Here is a 23,778-nt window from a genome sequence, read left to right on the forward strand (position 1 = left end):
CAGTAAATGGCTTGAGTTCTACTTGAGAATCTGCTCACACGACAATATGGATAAAGGTTGTCCCCGTCAGGTAGATTGTAATTAGAAAAAAAATAGAATAAAAAAAGCAGGAATGGTGTGCATCTACGAATACATGAGTGAAAATGAATTTGATATGAACAAAATGATATTTGACTAGCTTCGTTAATCCGGAGCTGGATTAACAGGTTCCTCTGTATATAAAACTCTTTGAAAAAGAAACTGTAACTTAAATCTAATTATTGCACTTGTGGCACATTCCTGGAGTGTTTGAAGTTATGTGGATTAAAAACAATCGTGTATTAGCGGTAGGGAGAATTAACACTGACAACCAACAATCATGATTAATACCGTACCAGTGAGTGTACTGGATGTGCGTGAGAACATTGCTCGAGTATTGCGCCAGAAAAGGGTTGCCAAAGTAGACGTCTTCAGTGTGTGTGAAGGCGAACAAGTACCTGTGTGACGGCTGTGACCGAAACGCTTTCATTACAGTGTGTGAGTTAGTGAGTTTGGTTTTTGAACAGTATTTTGAATATAACGGTTATATGTATGTGTGAGTTTGTGTTAAGTCACTGATGTAAGACTCATTCATATTTCACTGAGAGGAGGTCTGAGGTCTGAGAGGTCTGATTTGCAGAAAATGTTACTTACTGCAGAATTGCAGAAAAATCGCGGAATTTATTTTATCAATCCAAACACTACTTTTCATTATTATCAATCTTTTCTATCGAATTCTGCACTCGAATTCTGCCCAAACATTCAAACATACAAAATATGAATCCTACATTAAAACTTAATTTCAAACTCAAACGTTCTTGTGGTATTAATATGACTACCTAAAGTTGATATGTTAAACCAAACCCGAAATGCCTAAATGCAAGAGACTATTTTTTTTAAATTGTTTTGGGGTGGGGTGGGGGGGATGGGGGGATGTGTGTGTGTGTGTGTGGGTAGGGGGGGATTGTTGTGGACTTACCACAGACTTTTGGTACTTCTACCCCAACATTCGTCTGTGTTCATGTCAGTCACAGTTTATTGTCTAATGATTGACATTTGGATTTGGAAATAAACAGATTAAATATCACAACTAAAGGAAAACAATGACGTCAGTAAACTGTGTCAAACCAGAACACGAAGAAAACCTATAACGGCGGTTATTTTTCATAAGATAAGTTTATCCCAATCTGTCTCCATAATAATAAAAGTGATCTTCAGATGTGGGTGATCATTGCTGGGTTCTTTATCCAAGTGGGTGTGACACTGAGGGCTTTTGAGTAGCAGATTTGATTGGACATGGGTCACTTGGTGGAGACAAGGGGAGGTAACTGAGACATGTCACCATGGCAACAACAAAAATGGCAACATGTACAACTCATTACAAAAACTGATACATGAAACTTTGTGACCCTGAATGTATATCATACAAAACAAGTAAACTACATGATCTCAGTGGCTACTTCAAGAAACAGCATGTGAAGGCCTTTACTAACCTGAACTAGTGACTGAACATTAAACACTTGTTAAAATGTATAGCCTTGGAGGAATGGTATTGTGCCATGGTTTGGTATGAGGTCTTTCATTATTGTCAGTTATGAGACAATGCGTCGTGGCGTCATTTTAAGTGCATGGCACGTACACTGCTAAACGCCATATCCTATAAAACGATTTACCCGTATTTCTTACAGATGGATACAAAAAGCACTTACACGATCAGGCGTACGAGGCCAAGGAGGTATCAGCATCAAGACATTTGAGACCATTTATCACTCTATGATGCACCCATAAATCTGAGTATGGATATATGTAAATGCGTGTCTCAGCATCAACCTTTAAATCACTTTTTAAACTTGTTCAAAATGTACCAATCACAACTACTGCAACAATGATTCATGACATATGATTGTGTTCTCACATGCTGTTCCCTGGTTGGCTATTGTTGGTAACTAATTCGAACTACACTCACTACAAGTTCCCAGTACCCTTGATCAGTTCTGTACATTGCCAGGCCAGGCCAGATGCCCACAGTGGGCGGAGCTCGAGCCTTGGCAAGCTTCTGCACTGTCAGTATGTGACACATTGATTCATGACACTTGGTGTCTCAGCGGGAAACACCTGGCAGGATGGGCCCCGAGGGTGTCCGGATCTGAGAGAGAGCAAACAGAAGTTGTTCTTTCTCCACTGTCAGGGAGTCAAATTCCGCCTGGAGTTTGGCATTGGCGTTTGTCAGGCGGTCAACCTCCTGCAAATACAGAAAAACAATTTAACATGCAGCTAAATACTTGAAGATTATTTTCATACACATACTGTAACAACTATATGTAAACATCTCAGGCGCAAGGAAGCAACGCAAAAAATAATTATCTCTTTTTATATAAAATTGGTAGCATGTTGGTTTGGGTTTATTTATTCTCATAGTGTCTTGTTTAATACGACATAATATGGTACTTGAGAACTGTAATTTGACAACAGAGCAACAATGCGGCCCCTTACCACTTCGAGGCTGCTTGATTCCACCTTCCGCTTCCGCCGGAAGCGCTGAGCCGCAAGGCGGTTTCGTTCTTTCCGGTGGGTTGCCCTCTGTTCTTCCTCTGGCGTGAGCTTAAATAAGAGATGTACATGAGACACAATGCAACTAGCAACCAAGTGAAATGTCACATCAGACACAATGCAACTACCAACCACATGTAAGGTCACATCAGACACAATACAACAACCAACCACGTGTGAGGTCACATCAGACACAATACAACTACAACCACGTGTAAGGTCACATCAGACACAATACAACTACCAACCACGTGTAAGGTCACATCAGACGCAATACAACTACCTACCACCTGTGAGGTCACATCAGACACAATACAACTACCAACAACATGTAAGGTCACATCAGACACAATACAACTACAACCACGTGTGAGGTCACATCAGACACAATACAACTACCTACCACGTATGAGGTCACATCAGACACAATACAACTACCTACCACATGTAAGGTCACATCAGACACAGTACAACAACCTACCACGTGTAAGGTCACATCAGACACAATACAACAACCTACCACGTGTAAGGTCACATCAGACACAATACAACAACCTACCACCTGTGAGGTCACATCAGACACAATACAACAGCCAACCACGTGTAAGGTCACATCAGACACAATACAACAACCTACCACGTGTAAGGTCACATCAGACACAATACAACAACCAACCACATGTAAGGTCACATCAGACACAATACAACAACCAACCACGTGTAAGGTTACATCAGACACAATACAACAACTTACCACATGTGAGGTCACATCAGACACAATACAACTACAACCACGTGTAAGGTCACACCAGACACAATGCAACAACCTACCACATGTAAGGTCACATCAGACACAATGCAACTACCTACCACATGTAATGTCACACCAGACACAATACAACTACCAACAACATGTGAGGTCACATCAGACACAATGCTACAACCTACCACATGTAAGGTCACATCAGACACAATGCAACTACCTACCACATGTAATGTCACACCAGACACAATGCAACTACCTACCACGTGTAATGTCACACAAGACACAATACAACAACCAACCACATGTGAGGTCACACCAGACACAATGCAACAATCTACCACATGTGAGGTCACATCAGACACAATGCAACAACCTACCACGTGTAATGTCACATCAGGCACAATACAACTACCAACCACGTGTAAGGTCACATCAGATACAATACAACTAGGCCACGTGTAAGGTCACATCAGACACAATGCAACTACCAACCACATGTGAGGTCACACCAGACACAATGCAACAATCTACCACATGTGAGGTCACATCGACACAATGTAACAACCTACCACGTGAAATGTCACATCAGGCACAATACAACTACCAACCACGTGTAAGGTCACATCAGACACAATACAACTACCAACCACGTGTAAGGTCACATCAGACACAATACAACAGCCAACCACGTGTAAGGTCACATCAGACACAATACAACAACCTACCACGTGTAAGGTCACATCAGACACAATACAACAACCTACCACCTGTGAGGTCACATCAGACACAATACAACAGCCAACCACGTGTAAGGTCACATCAGACACAATACAACAACCTACCACGTGTAAGGTCACATCAGACACAATACAACAACCAACCACATGTAAGGTCACATCAGACACAATACAACAACCAACCACGTGTAAGGTTACATCAGACACAATACAACAACTTACCACATGTGAGGTCACATCAGACACAATACAACTACAACCACGTGTAAGGTCACACCAGACACAATGCAACAACCTACCACATGTAAGGTCACATCAGACACAATGCAACTACCTACCACATGTAATGTCACACCAGACACAATACAACTACCAACAACATGTGAGGTCACATCAGACACAATGCTACAACCTACCACATGTAAGGTCACATCAGACACAATGCAACTACCTACCACATGTAATGTCACACCAGACACAATGCAACTACCTACCACGTGTCATGTCACACAAGACACAATACAACAACCAACCACATGTGAGGTCACACCAGACACAATGCAACAATCTACCACATGTGAGGTCACATCAGACACAATGCAACAACCTACCACGTGTAATGTCACATCAGGCACAATACAACTACCAACCACGTGTAAGGTCACATCAGATACAATACAACTAGGCCACGTGTAAGGTCACATCAGACACAATGCAACTACCAACCACATGTGAGGTCACACCAGACACAATGCAACAATCTACCACATGTGAGGTCACATCAGACACAATGTAACAACCTACCACGTGAAATGTCACATCAGGCACAATACAACTACCAACCACGTGTAAGGTCACATCAGACACAATACAACAACCAACCACGTGTAAGGTCACATCAGACACAATACAACAGCCAACCACGTGTATGGTCACATCAGACACTATACAACAACCTGCCACGTGTAAGGTCACATCAGACACAATACAACAGCCAACCACGTGTAAGGTCACATCAGACACAAAACAACAACCTACCACGTGTAAGGTCACATCAGACACAATACAACAACCAACCACATGTAAGGTCTCATCAGACACAATACAACAACCTACCACCTGTGAGGTCACATCAGACACAATACAACAACCTACCACCTGTAAGGTCACATCAGACACAATACAACAACCAACCACATGTAAGGTCACATCAGACACAATACAACAGCCAACCACGTGTAAGGTCACATCAGACACAATACAACAACCTACCACGTGTAATGTCACATCAGGCACAATACAACTACCAACCACGTGTAAGGTCACATCAGACACAATACAACTACCTACCACGTGTAAGGTCACATCAGACACAATACAACTACCTACCACGTGTAAGGTCACATCAGACACAATACAACAACCTACCTCCTGTGAGGTCACATCAGACACAATACAACAACCAACCACATGTAAGGTCACATCAGACACAATACAACAACCAACCACGTGTAAGGTTACATCAGACACAATACAACAACTTACCACATGTGAGGTCACATCAGACACAATACAACTACAACCACGTGTAAGGTCACACCAGACACAATGCAACAACCTACCACATGTAAGGTCACATCAGACACAATGCAACTACCTACCACATGTAATGTCACACCAGACACAATACAACTACCTACCACATGTGAGGTCACATCAGACACAATGCTACAACCTACCACATGTAAGGTCACATCAGACACAATGCAACTACCTACCACATGTAACGTCACACCAGACACAATACAACTACCAACAACATGTGAGGTCACATCAGACATAATGCTACAACCTACCACATGTAAGGTCACATCAGACACAATGCAACTACCTACCACATGTAATGTCACACCAGACACAATACAACTACCAACAACATGTGAGGTCACATCAGACATAATGCTACAACCTACCACATGTAAGGTCACAGACACAATGCAACTACCTACCACATGTGAGGTCACATCAGACACAATGCAACAACCAACCACGTGTAAGGTCACATCAGACACAATACAACTACCTACCACGTGTAAGGTCACATCAGACACAATACAACAACCTACCACGTGTAAGGTCACATCAGACACAATACAACAACCTACCACGTGTAATGTCACATCAGGCACAATACAACTACCAACCACGTGTAAGGTCACATCAGACACAACACAACTACCTACCACGTGTAAGGTCACATCAGACACAATACAACAACCTACCTCCTGTGAGGTCACATCAGACACAATACAACAACCAACCACATGTAAGGTCACATCAGACACAATACAACAACCAAACACGTGTAAGGTTACATCAGACACAATACAACAACTTACCACATGTGAGGTCACATCAGACACAATACAACAACTAACCACATGTGAGGTCACATCAGACACAATACAACTACAACCACGTGTAAGGTCACACCAGACACAATGCAACAACCTACCACATGTAAGGTCACATCAGACACAATGCAACTACCTACCACATGTAATGTCACACCAGACACAATACAACTACCTACCACATGTTAGGTCACATCAGACACAATGCTACAACCTACCACATGTAAGGTCACATCAGACACAATGCAACTACCTACCACATGTAATGTCACACCAGACACAATACAATTACCAACAACATGTGAGGTCACATCAGACACAATGCTACAACCTACCACATGTAAGGTCACATCAGACACAATGCAACTACCTACCACATGTAATGTCACACCAGACACAATGCAACTACCTACCACGTGTAATGTCACACCAGACACAATACAACAACCTACCACATGTGAGGTCACACCAGACACAATGCAACAATCTACCACATGTGAGGTCACATCAGACACAATGCAACAACCAACCACGTGTAAGGTCACATCAGACACAATACAACTACCAACCACGTGTAATGTCACATCAGGCACAATACAACTACCAACCACGTGTAAGGTCACATCAGACACAGTACAACTACCAACCACGTGTAAGGTCACATCAGACACAATGCAACTACCTACCACGTGTGAGGTCACATCAGACACAATACAACTACCAACCACATGTGAGGTCACATCGGACACAATACAACTACCAACCACGTGTGAGGTCACATCAGTTATAATACAACTACCAACCACGTGTAAGGTCACATCGGACACAATACAACTACAACCACGTGTAAGGTCACACCAGACACAATACAACTACCAACCACGTGTAAGGTCACATCAGACACAATGCAACTACCTACCACATGTGAGATCACATCAGACACAATACAACTACCAACCAAATGTAAGGTCACACCAGACACAATACAACTACCAACCACGTGTAAGGTCACATCAGACACAATACAACAACCTACCACATGTGAGGTCACATCGGACACAATACAACTACCAACCACGTGTGAGGTCACATCAGTTATAATACAACTACCAACCACGTGTAAGGTCACATCAGACACAATGCAACTACAACCACGTGTAAGGTCACACCAGACACAATACAACTACCAACCACGTGTAAGGTCACATCAGACACAATGCAACTACCTACCACATGTGAGGTCACATCAGACACAATACAACTACCAACCAAATGTAAGGTCACACCAGACACAATACAACTACCAACCACGTGTAAGGTCACATCAGACACAATACAACAACCTACCACGTGTAAGGTCACATCAGACACAATACAACTACAAACATGTGTGAGGTCACACCAGACACAATACAACTACCAACCACGTGTAAGGTCACATCAGACACAATGCAACTACAACCACGTGTAAGGTCACACCAGACACAATACAACTACCAACCACGTGTAAGGTCACATCAGACACAATACAACTACCTACCACATGTGAGGTCACATCAGACACAATACAACTACCAACAACATGTAAGGTCACATCAGACACAATACAACTACAACCACGTGTGAGGTCACATCAGACACAATACAACTACCTACCACGTGTGAGGTCACATCAGACACAATACAACTACCAACAACATGTATATTGTCACAAACTGGCAGGCAATTATATCATAATTAAACGAATTACACACAGAATAGTTTGAACATCACAAACGAATCCCAATGACATAAAAAAACCACCGAAAAATAATACATTTGTGAGGAAGAGAATACATGGATGTCAACTTCTTTATTATGAGGAACACAACGTTTCGGAGTATATGCTTACTCCTTTATCAGGTGAATGAATGCCATGAGGCAGAGAGCATATATATGTACATGTAAGGATAACAAACTTTTGTAATACATTTGTGTTTTTGAAAAACACGATGTGTATCTTGATGATATGTGAGCTAGGAGCAAGAGTGTTCATATGTGTTGAACCTGACGTAGCCAATACCTGTTTCATTTATGACATCATTCACACCAGTAACCTCTCCGCCGGGGTGTGTGCGGGGTATATATAATATGTGTGTGTGTGTGTGTGTGTGTGTGTGTGTGTGTGTGTGTGTGTGTGTGTGTGTGTGTGTGTGTGTGTGTGTGTGTGTGTGAAGAGTATAGTCCCATTGACCCATTGAATCATCACACATTTGCAGTAAATCCTCTGTATAAAAGTAGATTTGGAGAGGTCTGAGCATGCAGTCTCCACGGGTCTGAGATATAAACACTGAAATTGGACAATATTCTGGTGGTGCTGAACTGTACAGTTCAACCCTCCACATTATTTATAGTGATGCGACATTGTGGAACTGCAAAATGATTAACTTTCCTTCGACTTTTGATCGAACAACATCAAATCCTATACCTAGATGTATGTTGCTCAGACATAAAATCAGTTCCATGTCATTTCGTTGTCTGTCACCTTGAATCATATTATTGTCCCTCCAGCCCAGGTCTTACTATAATGTTTTTACCATACACGAAGCAAGTCTAGATTTCCCACTGGTTCTGAATCTCCTATCCCACACAATTTAAAAGAAACTGCTTGTTTCTATCAAAATTATATATTTTCAGACACTAAGTAATTTCGTACAGCCTTGTGTGAATTTGACTCGTGTCTTATTCAGGCTATGGTGGCTCTCGTGCAGGAGCCAAGCTTTGGCTCATTACCAAGTGGCAATAGACAGCGACAGATAGCGGGTCATGTGACCTGTAGAAAATTCAGGGCGGGGCTTTGTGACCCGTCGGACCAATGCCTGCAGAGGGCAAGAAATGCGGGCGATGTCCATCACCAAACACAAGAATCAGGGATCACATCAAGACAATGAGAATTTCATCTTTGACAAACTTACATTGTCACATTTATAAGTTATATCAATATTAAACAGTGACAACTACTTGGTACATGCAGTTTACCAAGGATCACACAAATATTCGTTTCGTATAATTTCTATACAAACAGTACGCGTGAAACATATTCTGATATCATATATATACACGAATATATTTTCAATGGACGTCAACCATCTATTTCTGTCTGCGGGAACCTTCCCGGCGTGTGCCAAAATCATGATTCGTTTAGATTTGGAATCAAATTTTGAATTATTTAGAGATTCTGTGACACTTTATAATTGCATATTGTCCTTTTTAAATTAAAACGAAATTAAATACTACCATTAATATGAATAATTCATGTAAATATAACAAGTAGTTTAACCTTCTGTACCCATGACTACATGCACGCCATGGACTGCTTCTGACCCAGGCTTTCTGGGCTGTTCATGCTGAGAATCTCTCGCCGCCATATTTGCGAATTATATTCGGACAACATCAAATCCACAACTGTTGCGTATTCGCAACTGCCGCAATCTTTACAAATCTGCATCATGTCTGTTCTTATATCTTTTAATTTGGTACTAAAATGACAAACGGCACAAGCAGGAAACAAGGTGATGCAATACGTTATTCCTCAAAGAAACACGACATATCACATGATTTTTAAAAGTGTACCATTATATAAAACTAGCTCACTTTCTTGTTCGCTTATTCACATATATATATATATATATATTTATTTATATATATATATTAAAAAAATATGTGTGTGTGTGTGTGTGTGTGTGTGTGTGTGTGTGTGTGTGTTAAGAGTATAGTCCCATTGACCCATTGAATCATCACACATTTGTATATAAACATATGCTTATAAAATGATAATTATTCTAAAGTCGGTTTCGCGGTAAATCCTCTGTATAAAAGTAGATTTGGCCAGTGAATGGCGAGGTCTGAGCATGCAGTCTCCACGGGCCTGAGATATAAACACTAAAATTGGACAATATTTTGGTGGTGCTGAACTTTGCTGAACTGCACAGTTCACCCCTCCCAGTATTTATAGTGACGCGACATTGTGGAACTGCAAAATGATTAACTTTCCTTCGACCTTTGATATATATATATATATATATATATATATATATATATATATATATATATATATGTATGTGTGTGTGTGTGTGTGTGTGTGTGTGTGTGTGTGTATTTATATATATATATCATGCTTACATTACGTTGGAGGGCTGATGTTTTTTTATAACAGAGAGTCCATATACCGTATATGGTTTCTGTATAACGATATGGTTAATGTATTTAAGAAAAAAATACTGTTTTATGCATTTACTCGATCTAAAATACATCATAAAACATATGAGGGCTACTTGTTGTGCAGATAATGTTATTTGATTTGTGTGTGATGTTAGATTTAGGTTAGATGTGGTGTGTTTTTTTGTTAGTGATTTATATTTCATTAAGCGTCTGTTGCAATATATACATAAAAAGGTAAAACACGTGTTTTGCACTTTGTTGTCAAAGCAGTAAAAACATCAATGTCAGTCATCTGCAAAGATGGTTAAGGCGGCAATGTACATTATTTGCATCAATGCAGTGATACATCCACGTTTCATCGATAGGATCGTTGAAGTGAGAGGCATGACTACCCTAGTGCTAAGTGTAAGCTGCATCCTGAGATGCACCACTTTGAATCTAATATTCTTTCCATGTGGGTATGTACATTCAATGTTAGCGTTGTTATTACAAAACAATCAACAAACAAGATCGTAAGAACATTAACTGCACCGCAATTAGGAACGACGAGGAAGTTATTATAAACACATTTCACAACTTAAAACAAAGTATTGGATATAAACATACATGCATACAAGTAAAACAAGGACTTAAATTCCAAGTGTCTACATTATTCATTCACTATGATATATTTGCAACAATTCAATATACTAATGCATATTTTAATTAAACAATAAATGACAGAATCGTGATGAATATAAACTGCTTGGCAAAAGAAAGCATACACTTTAAAATTGGATTTGCAAATGTTATGAAAATGTTACTGAGTGAAAACAGTCGCCGCAACACTGCAATATTTAGGTCCAAATCACGACCAAGATACCCGGATCGAATACATCACCATCGATTAATAATTTCTTAATTGTTTTATTGTTTCATAAAACATGGTTGTATACTTTCTTTTTTCCTGCAGTTTAAATGTAATGACGTATTCAAAGAGCGATCACAAAACTATTATGAAAAGTTTACTAACTTCGCAGTGTGTTCTCTGATGCATGCATGCATCCCGGTTCACATATATAAAAGATCAAACACGTCCCCAAACGCTGTAAATTAGCAAATGTCATATGATGCAATGATGCATGCAGAAAAAAAATAAATCACGTCTCATCTCAATGTACATTGTGTTCTGTATTTACATGAAACTGGGCATATAACCACATAATCAGTCATGTGATATCAAGAAGAAGGCTACAAATGCCGTTTTATGAAATAAAATACTTTAATGCACACCGAGAAAGTCTGAAAATAGTGTCATGAATATTTATGAGAGGACCAGACTACCCAGGAGCCTTGCCTCACCACGTGACTTCACCAACGCAAGTCTTGGACACATTCCAAACGAAAAATTGAATAATGAAATAAAAATGTATCAAAAACTCACCAAATAGGATTTGGGTTTCTTAAACTCCACATTGTACTCCTCCTGTCCTAGACTGTGTCGTCGCGCTTGTATCTTACACTTTAACTCCTCCTTGATGAGGGGGGTGAGGCGGCCAGTCTCCAGGACCTGCAGGGTGGCTTTGGCGAGTCTGTCGTCGATTTTGGGGGGTAATGGTGGCGCGGAAACCTCTTCGAAGGGGGATATCATCCCTTGACCCTCGAAGTCTACACACGCGTCCTCGGCTTTCAGTATAGAGAACCCTTTTTGCATGATGCTGTGGAAAACATAAGTGAAACATTGGGAAACGGGGCTAGCCATTCGGGCGATATTCTTAAAAACAAATCATATTCGTGAGAATTGTTGCGTTTTTGACATATGAAGGATACGGGGTTTTTTAAGTAACTGTTTTTTAATTTAAAATCCGATTTTGTTTTAAAGAAGATGTTTTTATATATGACTTAAGCGTGTAATCAAGATGATTATCTGCATCGTCTAAAACATGACAATACATTACAAATGTTAAACGAGCAAATACGCAGAGAACAAGTTGTTATTTATTAATAGACGCACATCACTGACTGTCAGACAGGCTTGATGAAATAAAAAAACTTAATAATTCGGTGATAGTTTAATAGGATGCTAAACGTACTGCTAAAACCAATACAATTGCAAACCAAAGGCGATCTGATAACGGGAGTTGGGTGTTAGCTGTAATTATTCAGTTATAAATAAACACGAGCGGCTATGCAGCATTGGTGAATCAAACATGGCGACTTCGCCGACATTTCCACATTTTTTTCGTCTCCAAGTCGGAAACACGTGGATCGAACATCGCTAGACACTTAATGAACAGACACTGCTGGAATTAAAACTCATCTCAGAACCCGCTGGAAGTAGCCCGTGCTATTTAAAAAGCACGTGGCGTTAATCGATAAGTCATAATTATTTATAGAAATCAAAATCACACGTTTTACCATTAACAACTCTGAAATCAGCACTGGTTTGATACCGTGTCACAATGAGGTGTCAATTAAGCTGCATATATGCTAGTTAAATACCGACATCCATTGACACGGGGATTTAAATCCTCTCAGCACATCACATGTTCGCCTAGCCGTTGTTGACAAACAAACGTCACGAAAGCTGTCAAGTAATTTAAGCAAGTTACATCTGCAGCATTATCAGTACAGATTAATGTCATAAACATGGATTAATGTCAACATTACCTGTTTAATGTATATATGGTTAAAAACAAGCGAACGGCGATTTTCACTTCTTTCCTGAACGGCGACACAACTTCAAATGCCGACACACTGTATTGCTGGGCTTTGTACGAGGCAGGGCATGTTCAGGCTTGTCTCGATAGTTCGCGTACCGAGCGAGAAGGGAGATAATCACTACCACAATTTTGTCGCAGTCATCAAGATTTGTTACTAAATTTAGCTCATTTGGGGAATTCCCCCGAACCAAAATGGTCGCTCGGTCACGGCCAAAGTTTCAATTTTGCTTAATCACGGCTTCCGGAATGCAGTATTTTTCGTTTGACGACACTGTTTTATTCTGAAACTTATAATTGAATATGTATGTGGACATTTACTTTAAATAATAATTGATAGGAGAAGTTTTTAAGAGAAGATAGGTCATGACCTGACCGCTTTCATTGACTCGTGACACAGTTAACGAAAACGTAGGAACAACGTTTTGAAGTCTCGTCAAACCTCGTTCACGGAGTGCGTTATCCCCCGAGGCAAGAGTGATGTAAAAACCTCCAGCGTGGAGGTTGCAGTACGCATGTCCAAGAAAGTAGCCGACTACCGGCCAACTGATGGGGGCTGGGGACAAGCTACTTACGCTCGTCTAGACATTACTCTCTGATTGTTCTCACATATATGAAATAATACACACACGTTGAAAAACGTAACACGCGATGCTGACAAATATTTTAAAACAGTAACACATGAGAAATGTATTCTTTATAAAATCTAATAATATATGCTTTAACATAAATTTATTTGGATGGTTTTGTTTTTTATACTAAATTTTCAAATACCTTTCCTAAAATACGAACATGTAAAATCATTTTATTAACAAGTCGTACTAACCACATTTAACATGTTTAATGATGAGCTATAGTTATGAGTGAGTGAGTGAGTTTGGTTTTACGCCGCTTTTAGCAATATTCCAGCAATATCACGGCGGGGGTCACCAGAAATGGGCTTCACACATTGTACCCATGTCAGGATTCGAAGCTATAGTTATGAGCAAGTAACTTATTAACACAGATCTAATCATACTAAAAAATATATATTTTTTTTATTTACATTCAACCTGTAATTGTATTATTTGAATAGTCACTCTAGTGTTTGTCTTATAGCAGTGTCTGATCACCCATGCACGTGAAAGTGTATTAATAGCTTCCCCAGCTACTACAAAAGGGGGGAGGGTCGAAGTCTGCATGATGAACTGACGGGCAAAAGAATCAATACCTCTCACTTGATTTTATCATATGTTTTCAATTGAAAATATTTTAGCGATATCATATCTCAAAAATAAACTCTACTGGCGCTTTGTAAGCACTCAAAGAATCGTTCAACTTTATTCTTTTAAATTTATTTTCTTTTATAACTTTCTTTGAAAACAACAAATAGGAAAATCTCGAATAATACACAACTGCTGATATGTATCTGAGACATCTTATCTTTGACAATCAATATATTTGCCTTTTTCGGCTCAAACTTCCAACATTTTAAACATGGTAGGGGGCATGTGGCTGCAGTTTCATTTCGTACCCCAGTCTTAATTAAACCAATTTATTTTTACTCAAAAGTACCCAGCCACAGATTAGATCTTATAAGCTGTAGCAGGAGTGAGTGATGATCAAATGTAACAACTGTTCGGATTTTCAGTTACCTCAATAACAAACTCGATATACTTTCTTTAGCCCCTCTGTTTATTTCGGAGTTTCAGTCCCCATGAAAGGAGAACAATAATATGTGTCCCCACTCCTCAATGTATATCCTTCACTCTGCTCAAAATTACATGTAGGTGACTGGTATACACACAGGGGAGGGTACGTCACGCCTCATGGTGCTGTGTAGTACACACAGGGGAGGGGACGTCACGCCTCATGGGGATGTGGTATACACAGTTTGGAAGGTACGTCACGCCTCATGGTGCTGTGTAGTTCACACAGGGAAGGGTACGTCATGCCTTATGGTGCTGTGGTGAACACACAGGGGAGGGGACGTCACGCCTCATGGGTGTGTGGTATACACAGTTTGAAAGGGACGTCACGCCTCTTGGGGATGTGGTATACACACAGGGGAGGGGACGTCACGCCTCATGGGGGTGTGGTATACACAGTTTGGAAGGTACGTCATGCCTCTTGGGGATGTGGTATACAAACAGGGGAGGGGACGTCACGCCTCATGGTGCTGTGTAGTACACACAGGGGAGGGGACGTAACGCCTCATGGGAATGTGGTGTACATACAGGGGAGGGTACGTCACGCCTCTTGGGGATGTGGTATACACACAGGGGAGGGGACGTCACGCCTCATGGGGATGTGGTATACACAGTTCAGAAGGTACGTCTCACCTTACGGGACTGTGGTGTACACACAGGGGAAAGTACGTCATCCCTTATCATTGTGGTGTACATAGTTTTGAAGGTACGTCACGATTCACGGGTGTGTGGTGTTCACACAGAGAAAATAACGTCACGTCTCATGGGCTGTTTTGTACACAAAGGGAAGGATACGTTACGCCTCACGGGACTGTGGTGTACACACAGGGAAGGGAACGTCACGCCTCAATGGGATGGGATGCACACAGGGAAGAGTACGTCACGCCTCACGGGGCTGTGGTGTACACACAGGGGAACGTACGTCACGCCACACGGGGCTGTGGTGTACACACAGGGGAATGTACGTCACGCCACACGGGGCTGTGGTGTACACACAGGGGAATGTACGTCACGCCACACGGGGCTGTGGTGTACACACAGGGGAATGTACGTTACGCCTCAAGGGACTGTGGTGTACACAGAGGGGAGGGTACGTCACACGTCATGGGGCTGTGTGGAGTACACGGAGAGAGATACGTCACGTCTCACTGGGCTGTGGTGAACACACAGGGGAATGTACCTCACGCCTCACGGGGCTGTGGTGTACACAGAGGGGAGGGTACGTCACACGTCATGGGGCTGTGTGGAGTACACGGAGAGAGATACGTCACGTCTCATGGGGCTGTGTTGTACACAGGGGAATGTACCTCACGCCTCACGGGGCTGTGGTGTACACAGAGGGGAGGGTACGTCACGCCTCACGGGGCTGTGTGGTGTACACACAGGCAATGTACGTCACGCCTCACGGGGCTGTGTGGTGTACACACAGGCAATGTACGTCACGCCTCACGGGGCTGTGTGGTGTACACACAGGGAAGGGTACGTTACGCCTCACGGGGCTGTGGTTTACACACAGGGGAATGTACGTCACGCCACACGGGGCTGTGGTGTACACACAGGGGAATGTACGTCACGCCACACGGGGCTGTGGTGTACACACAGGGGAATGTACGTCACGCCACACGGGGCTGTGGTGTACACACAGGGGAATGTACGTTACGCCTCAAGGGACTGTGGTGTACACAGAGGGGAGGGTACGTCACACGTCATGGGGCTGTGTGGAGTACACGGAGAGAGATACGTCACGTCTCATGGGGCTGTGTTGTACACAGGGGAATGTACCTCACGCCTCACGGGGCTGTGGTGTACACAGAGGGGAGGGTACGTCACGCCTCACGGGTCTGTGTGGTGTGCACACAGGCAATGTACGTCACGCCTCACTGGGCTGTGAGGTGTACACACAGGCAATGTACGTCACGCCTCACGGGGCTGTGTGGTGTACACACAGGCAATGTACGTCACGCCTCACGGGGCTGTGTGGTGTACACACAGGCAATGTACGTCACGCCTCACGGGGCTGTGTGGTGTACACACAGGCAATGTACGTCACGCCTCACGGGGCTGTGTGGTGTACACCAAGGGAAGGGTACGTTACGCCTCACCTGGCTGTGGTGTACACAGAGGGGAGGGTACGTCACACGTCATGGGGCTGTGTTGAGTACACGGAGAGAGATACGTCACGTCTCACTGGGCTGTGGTGAACACACAGGGGAATGTACCTCACGCCTCACGGGGCTGTGGTGTACACAGAGGGGAGGGTACGTCACACGTCATGGGGCTGTGTGGAGTACACGGAGAGAGATACGTCACGTCTCATGGGGCTGTGTTGTACACAGGGGAATGTACCTCACGCCTCACGGGGCTGTGGTGTACACAGAGGGGAGGGTACGTCACGCCTCACGGGGCTGTGTGGTGTACACACAGGCAATGTACGTCACGCCTCACTGGGCTGTGTGGTGTACACACAGGCAATGTACGTCACGCCTCACGGGGCTGTGTGGTGTACACACAGGGAAGGGTACGTTACGCCTCACGGGGCTGTGGTGTACACAGAGGGGAGGGTACGTCACACGTCATGGGGCTGTGTGGAGTACACGGAGAGAGATACGTCACGTCTCATGGGGCTGTGTTGTACACAGGGTAATGTACCTCACGCCTCACGGGGCTGTGGTGTACACAGAGGGGAGGGTACGTCACACGTCATGGGGCTGTGTGGAGTACACGGAGAGAGATACGTCACGCCCACGGGGCTGTGGTGTACACCCTATGGAGGAATGTCACGCCTCTCGAAGGTGTATTGTACACACGAAGCTTATCAGGTGATCTCCACCTGTCCCATGCGTTGTATTCCGTGTATTGTAGCAATTGTATCCTAGGGTATTTTGGTTCACACTCATTTAATACAATGTAATCTGCTACCTTAAAGGACATAAGTAAATCTAGGACGCCACGTTATCCTAGGGTGCACACACCACGGGTGGTGCCACCATGCACAACAAAGATCACTTAGTCACAGCACTGTGTAGGCGGCATATATGACTGACGTCAACGTGTACACTGAAATTCCAATCGAGTTGCAGTGGGCGGAAAATAGTCATCGCGCGAGTATACACTGATTTCATTACATAGCCAAAATACCCAACCACTAACTTTAATGCTCTAGGGTGGGCGAATAGTGCGTTTTACAGTTTAAATGACAATCCGTCACATATATCCTGTCGTTGATATTTTCATTCAGTGATCTGCATAGGAAATGTAATAATGTGAAATAAAATTCATCTTCTCATTTCTGTACTTTGATCATGGGTACGTGTAGTTCTCACTGTAACGAATAGTTGAGCCGATGCTGTTATTCTCTTTGTTTGTTTGTTTGTTTGTTTGTTGTTAACACCGCACTCAGCAATATTCCAGCTATTTGACGGCAGTCTGTAAATAATCAAGTCTGGACCAGACAATCCAGTGATTGACATCATGAGCATCGATCCATGCAATTGGGATACGATGACATGTGTGGGCCCATTTCTGGTGTTCCCCGCCGTGATATTGCTGGAATATTGCTAAAAGCGGCGTAAAATCAAACTCACTCACTCACTCACGATGACATGCATCAACAGAGTCAGTGACCCTGACCACCCGATCCCGTTACTCGCCTCTTACGACAAGCAGAATCGCATTTTACAGCAAGCATGGGTTGCTGAAGACCTATTCCAACCGGATCTTCACGGGTCTATTTGACAAGATGGTGATGCCTATTTTAACCTAATATGTGTTTTTTAATATACAGATAATGTTGAGAGGGTTCATGCTTACTCTTGAAGACATATTTTGAGTGTTTGAAGCAAAACTATTAAAGAGGCAGTGTTGGGAGAGTTTGGACGTTTATCACCAGCAGTGACGTATATGAATTGGTTGGTTGGTTGGTTGTTTTACGCCGCACTCAGCAATATTCCAGCTATATGACGGCGGTCTGTAAATAATCGAGTCTGGACCAGAAAATCCAGTGATTAATATCATGAGCATCGATCCATGCAATTGGGATCGATGACATGCATCAACCAAGTCAGCGAGCCTGACCACCCGATCCCGTTAGTAGCCTTTTACGACAAGCATAGTCGCCTTTTACGGCAATCATGGTTAGCTGAAGACCTATTCTACCTCGGATCTTCACGGGTTGCTGGTCGTAAGACCTAGGCTGGTGATGTACGTAAGTTATTTTTTTCTTTAGGATTTGGATACGCTTGGCTTGCTCAGGGTGTCACTATGTCTGCCCCTGCTTCTCAGACCGCCTCCGTGGTCTAGTGGTAGAGCGTCCGCCCGGAGAGCGGGAGGTCCGGGGTCATACCAAAAGACGTTAAAAGATGGTACTTGTTGTTACCCTGTCTGGCGCTCGGCATCAAGGGGCTAAAACAAGGACTGGTCGGCTCGGAGTCAGTGTCTGAGTGGGGTATTCATGTTGAACTCATGTATCTCAGTGAGCTAGCACTATAAATCGGCATCATTCCGGACAAGTACAAGCAGCCACACCCACACACACACACACACACACACACACACACGTGCATGCAAGTCGCTATATAAGTGCAATAATCTTGGACGCCACGTTGAACCCCATTCCACCTCACCTCACCCTGCTTCTCATCAACGACTTAAAGATGTGCATCCTGACGAACAGAAATCAGAAACACTAGACGTATACAGTCAACTTAACACATCTTTACATATAAAAAAGTATCTCTCCTACATAAAATACTCCAAATTCAACAAGGAAATTAGTAGATTTAGATGTGGAAGTCATAACTTACACACAGAGACAGGCAGGTGGGAATATATTCCAAGATAAGAGCAACTTTCTCGTTACTGTCATTTGTTTGTTTGTCCAATGTATAACAGTTACAGAGAGAAATATCTATAGCAATCTAACATTTACTTTTGTATCAATGCTGTATAGAACACGTGTGACAGTGAAACGGAAGCTTGGCTATAGAAGCTTTTTTATATGTCAGTTTTATCCAAAGGAAGAATTGGATAGATAAACGTTTTTGAATGTATATACTGAGGAAGAATTTGTTTCATAGTTATAACTGCGGTTTCAAACACAGCATATCACTTTGAGCCACTTGAACTTGTAAATGTATCTATAAATTTAAACATTATGTAAGGTAATCACTCGCGACAGGTAACTGCCAAGTATTTTGTTGATACACATTTGTAATGGCATTTACGATAATGTATTATTATTTATCACATAAATATATTTGTATTGAGAATGGGCTGAGAGGCCTTCATTCTGATTTTGAGTGAGTGAGTGAGTTAGAAACATGTAACCAATTCATATAATTTGCTTTGGAATTTTATTTGAGAGGGTGTGTTTGGCATCAAAAGATATATTTCAAACATGAGTCATTTACTTCTACCATTGAAACCACTGAATCCAAGTAAAAATATATATGTAACATGAAACATTTCGCTAAATACTAACTATTAAGTCGGAATTAACCTGTAAAATATTACAGTCAGTAAATATTAACGTGTGAATGTGTCAAAGTAGACACAACTGTGTTGCTTGACAACGGTATAACGATCTACATGTATATCGAAACGTCGCCTTTACAGTATTAAAGAAGTTGTTATCATACCTTGTGTCTACTTTCTCATCCGTCAACTTCTAAGTTATGCCTATCAAACAATTCATCCGTGTGAATGTGTATTTCTGCAAAGGCGATGTTTTTTCACAAATACACGGAGGCATTAGTGTGCTAAACGGTGATGGCTGGACGGTCCTGCCTCGGGTGATGACAACCTATTTTCACTGTATTCACGATCAGAAATATATCTAACGATTCTGTTGTTAGTATTACAAGTCAAACTGACAGGTAAGCAATCCAAAACAGTTATGTATATATCTCACCTCGCTACAACAAAATACGCCTTCCCTTTTACGCTTGAGATATTTCGTAAGACCATGCAACACCGACTTTCCCCAAGAGTTACCTCCCTTACCCTTCTTCCCAAACGTTCTATTTGCTTCCATCATTGCGTCAGTGAATGTCCAACATACATTCTATTAATTTCCAGAACATTTGAAATGCAACCATACACTCATGCGTATGCAGATATTACGACACATGCAGATGTTGTGTCTAAAGGGGATGACTGTTGTATAAAACTGTTTCATCATGCAAAGAGTCGTCAAAGGACACGTCAGCTTCTAATATTTCCCCGATTCGTACATTCGATTTGAGCGTCGTCGTTTGTGTCACAAGTCAAGGTTGTTCAAGGTGCCTCATTTTCCTGACACATGATGCAAGCTTGCATCAGCCAGCGGAGTTCATGTGACACGGCGCCAATAATGGAAGAGTAAATCAAGATATGAACAATCACTCATTGCCCTATTAGGTTATTGTGTCTTCCTATAACGTTCAGTTGGAGAAATCCAAGTTTTTATCTCTTGATGTAAGTTTATGACTTTTCAAATGTTGGACATCACCTTATTTGTATTCGTCCTCAATACATTTTTTTTTGTGGAAAACAATAAAACGGTTTTGTTTATACATTCGGAACACAAAATAACAATATAACCATTATGAAGAGTGATGAAATATGATGTCTTGTATATAAGTATTCTATTTGAAGGTAAAATACGTAAGGAGGGGGTCCTATAAATATTTCTGGCGTGTTCACAATCCTAACATATCCATACTCACTATACAATATCGTCTACATACAAATAAAACGAATATATTCTTGTCAGTGTGAAATTACAAAAAATGCTTACTTTCTAACAATGTTCAGATATTGGTGTATATATACGCTTATATGCATGTATTGGTTCAAGTGTATAGCCATTAAGGTATATACCTTAATTGACAAATAAATATTTTGCAACGGTGATTGACGATGCATTTCAAATCTCTCTGTAAGACGCCGTGACAAGTCCGCCTCCTCTAGGCCACGTGTGTGTAACAATAGCATCACTTGTCTGTGTGTATAGCATTACACCGCACAACGTATGTATAGACTGACCGACGGAGAGAACAGACGTTACTATTGTCCTCTGTTCCCCAACACTTCTGAACTGATTAAGTCTGGTTAGGTCTGATGAAAAATAGCAATGAGATATGAAAAAGTGTATTTTTTACAGATTGTTTTGGACAAACTGTCACGAGGCAGGATGCAAATTATAAAAACAAAATGTCAAAAACATCAACAAAAATGGACTTTTTAAAAATATTAAATGTAAACAAGAAAACACCTACTACCATGCCAGACCGTATGTTTTTCAATTTATATTTATATCATGCTGTAGGTTCTGTTTACTATCCCCTACACTACTATTAACGCGCCAGAAAATATAGGATCGTCGGTTCGAATCCCTGTTCAACATGATTATAATGTTTCTAGGGTTGTCGGCACCATACCCATGCTTATTGGTTTCTTCACAGTGGTAACTTTCATCCCTGTGATAAAACTGAAATATTGGCGGCGTTAAAACAAATTCAGTCAATCAACAATACACTGCTCTGGGGGGCGGTCGGGTAGCCTTGTGGTTAAAGCGTTCGCTCGTCACGTCGAAGGCCCGGGTACGATTCCCCACACGGGTACAATGTGTGAAGCCCATTTCTGGTGTCCCCCGCCGAGATAGTGCTGGAATATTGATAAAAGCGGCGTAAAACCACACTCACTCACTCACTCACTCACTCACTATACTGCTCATGTACAAAAGCTTCTCGTGACAGTCGACTTAAACCGAACGGGTGGTCAGGCCTGTTGAGGTGCGGTAGGGTAGCCCAGTGGTTAAAGCGTTCGCTCGTCACGTCGAAGGCCCGGGTTCGATTCCCCACTGGTGTGCAATCTGTGAAGCCCATTTCTGGTGTCCCCCGCTGTGATATTGCTGGAACATTGATAAAAGCTGCGTAAAAGCCTACTCGCTCACTCAGGCATGTTGAATTGACTGGTGCCGTGAATCGTTGTGACTTGTTTGCCCGGGCCAGACCTGATGGTGTACAAGCCATCGTGATATCGACGGAATAGTGAAGATCGTGCACATTCAGGTTCCGGCCATCACTGATACAACTATATCGCCAGCTATTTTATAGCATCGACGAATATATATATTTGCGTCAGTCTGTCTCCTAGACCCTAGGGCATATATAATAAAAGGAGTCCAACTCAAGTCTAGAATGATTTGGCAAGTCTTGATTGCATCAGCCGAATTAATGGTTGTTCTTGGCTTCATTTGAATTTTTGTGAAATGTGTGCATGTCTCTCTCTCCCTCACTGTGTGTGTGTGTGTGCGTGTGCGTGCGTGCGTACGTACGTGCGTGCGTGCGTGCGTGCGTGCGTGCGAGCGATGAACTGTCTACCTGCGTGTGTGTGTCTACATAGGCGGCCTGTGAACTTAGGTAGTGTACAGCATGGTCGGGTGACCGAGTTACACAGATTAAGATATCTCGAGTAAGTTTAGTAGGCTTGTCCATAACTATATCTCAAGAAGGAATACGTGATGTTAGCTCGAACTTAAATACTTATCCCCATTGGTACGAATTGTTTCAGAATAGGCTCCCTGTACCCCATGAGTGTTGTACGAGATCCCTAAAGCTATGATACGGTGCTAAACTTGTGACCAGACTGATTGTGTGTCATCATGTGGCCTGGGTCGTTGCTCATGCTATCAACCACGGGTTTGCATGGCCCGGACTCAATAAC

The 23,778-nt window shown here is 42.2% G+C and overlaps 1 protein-coding gene across 2 annotated transcripts; it reads right to left on the reverse strand.

The window, feature by feature from the left end:
- Positions 1 to 960: 960 nt before the first annotated feature.
- LOC124148487 (cyclic AMP-dependent transcription factor ATF-3-like) lies at positions 961 to 21,057 on the reverse strand. Of its 2 annotated transcripts, none has more exons than XM_046519594.2 (4): positions 20,981 to 21,057; positions 12,109 to 12,382; positions 2,512 to 2,619; positions 961 to 2,260 (listed from the first exon to the last, which is right to left on the reverse strand). In XM_046519594.2, the coding sequence occupies exons 1-4, from the start codon at positions 21,034 to 21,036 to the stop codon at positions 2,120 to 2,122; spliced, it is 579 nt and encodes a 192-aa protein (XP_046375550.1). In that variant the 5' UTR covers positions 21,037 to 21,057; the 3' UTR covers positions 961 to 2,119. The 2 variants fall into 2 exon arrangements, with proteins under 2 accessions (XP_046375550.1, XP_046375551.1); XM_046519595.2 differs by lacking the exon at positions 20,981 to 21,057 and adding an exon at positions 13,335 to 13,471.
- Between the last annotated feature and the right edge of the window lie 2,721 nt (positions 21,058 to 23,778).

This window comes from Haliotis rufescens, unplaced genomic scaffold (assembly GCF_023055435.1).
Source record: "Haliotis rufescens isolate VD_foot unplaced genomic scaffold, xgHalRufe1.0.p SCAF_3, whole genome shotgun sequence".
In the NCBI taxonomy this organism is placed as follows: Eukaryota; Metazoa; Mollusca; class Gastropoda; order Lepetellida; family Haliotidae; genus Haliotis; species Haliotis rufescens.

Bases quoted from the DNA above. Each gene is read 5' to 3' on its own strand.
- LOC124148487 (XM_046519594.2), bottom strand. From the start codon at position 21,036: ATGGTCTTACGAAATATCTCAAGCGTAAAAGGGAAGGCGTATTTTGTT. The intron at 2,620-12,108 runs GTGAGTTTTTGA...CTCTTATTTAAG, and splicing joins AGAAACCCAAATCCTATTTG to CTCACGCCAGAGGAAGAACA. The intron at 2,261-2,511 runs GTAAGGGGCCGC...CTGTATTTGCAG, and splicing joins AATCAAGCAGCCTCGAAGTG to GAGGTTGACCGCCTGACAAA.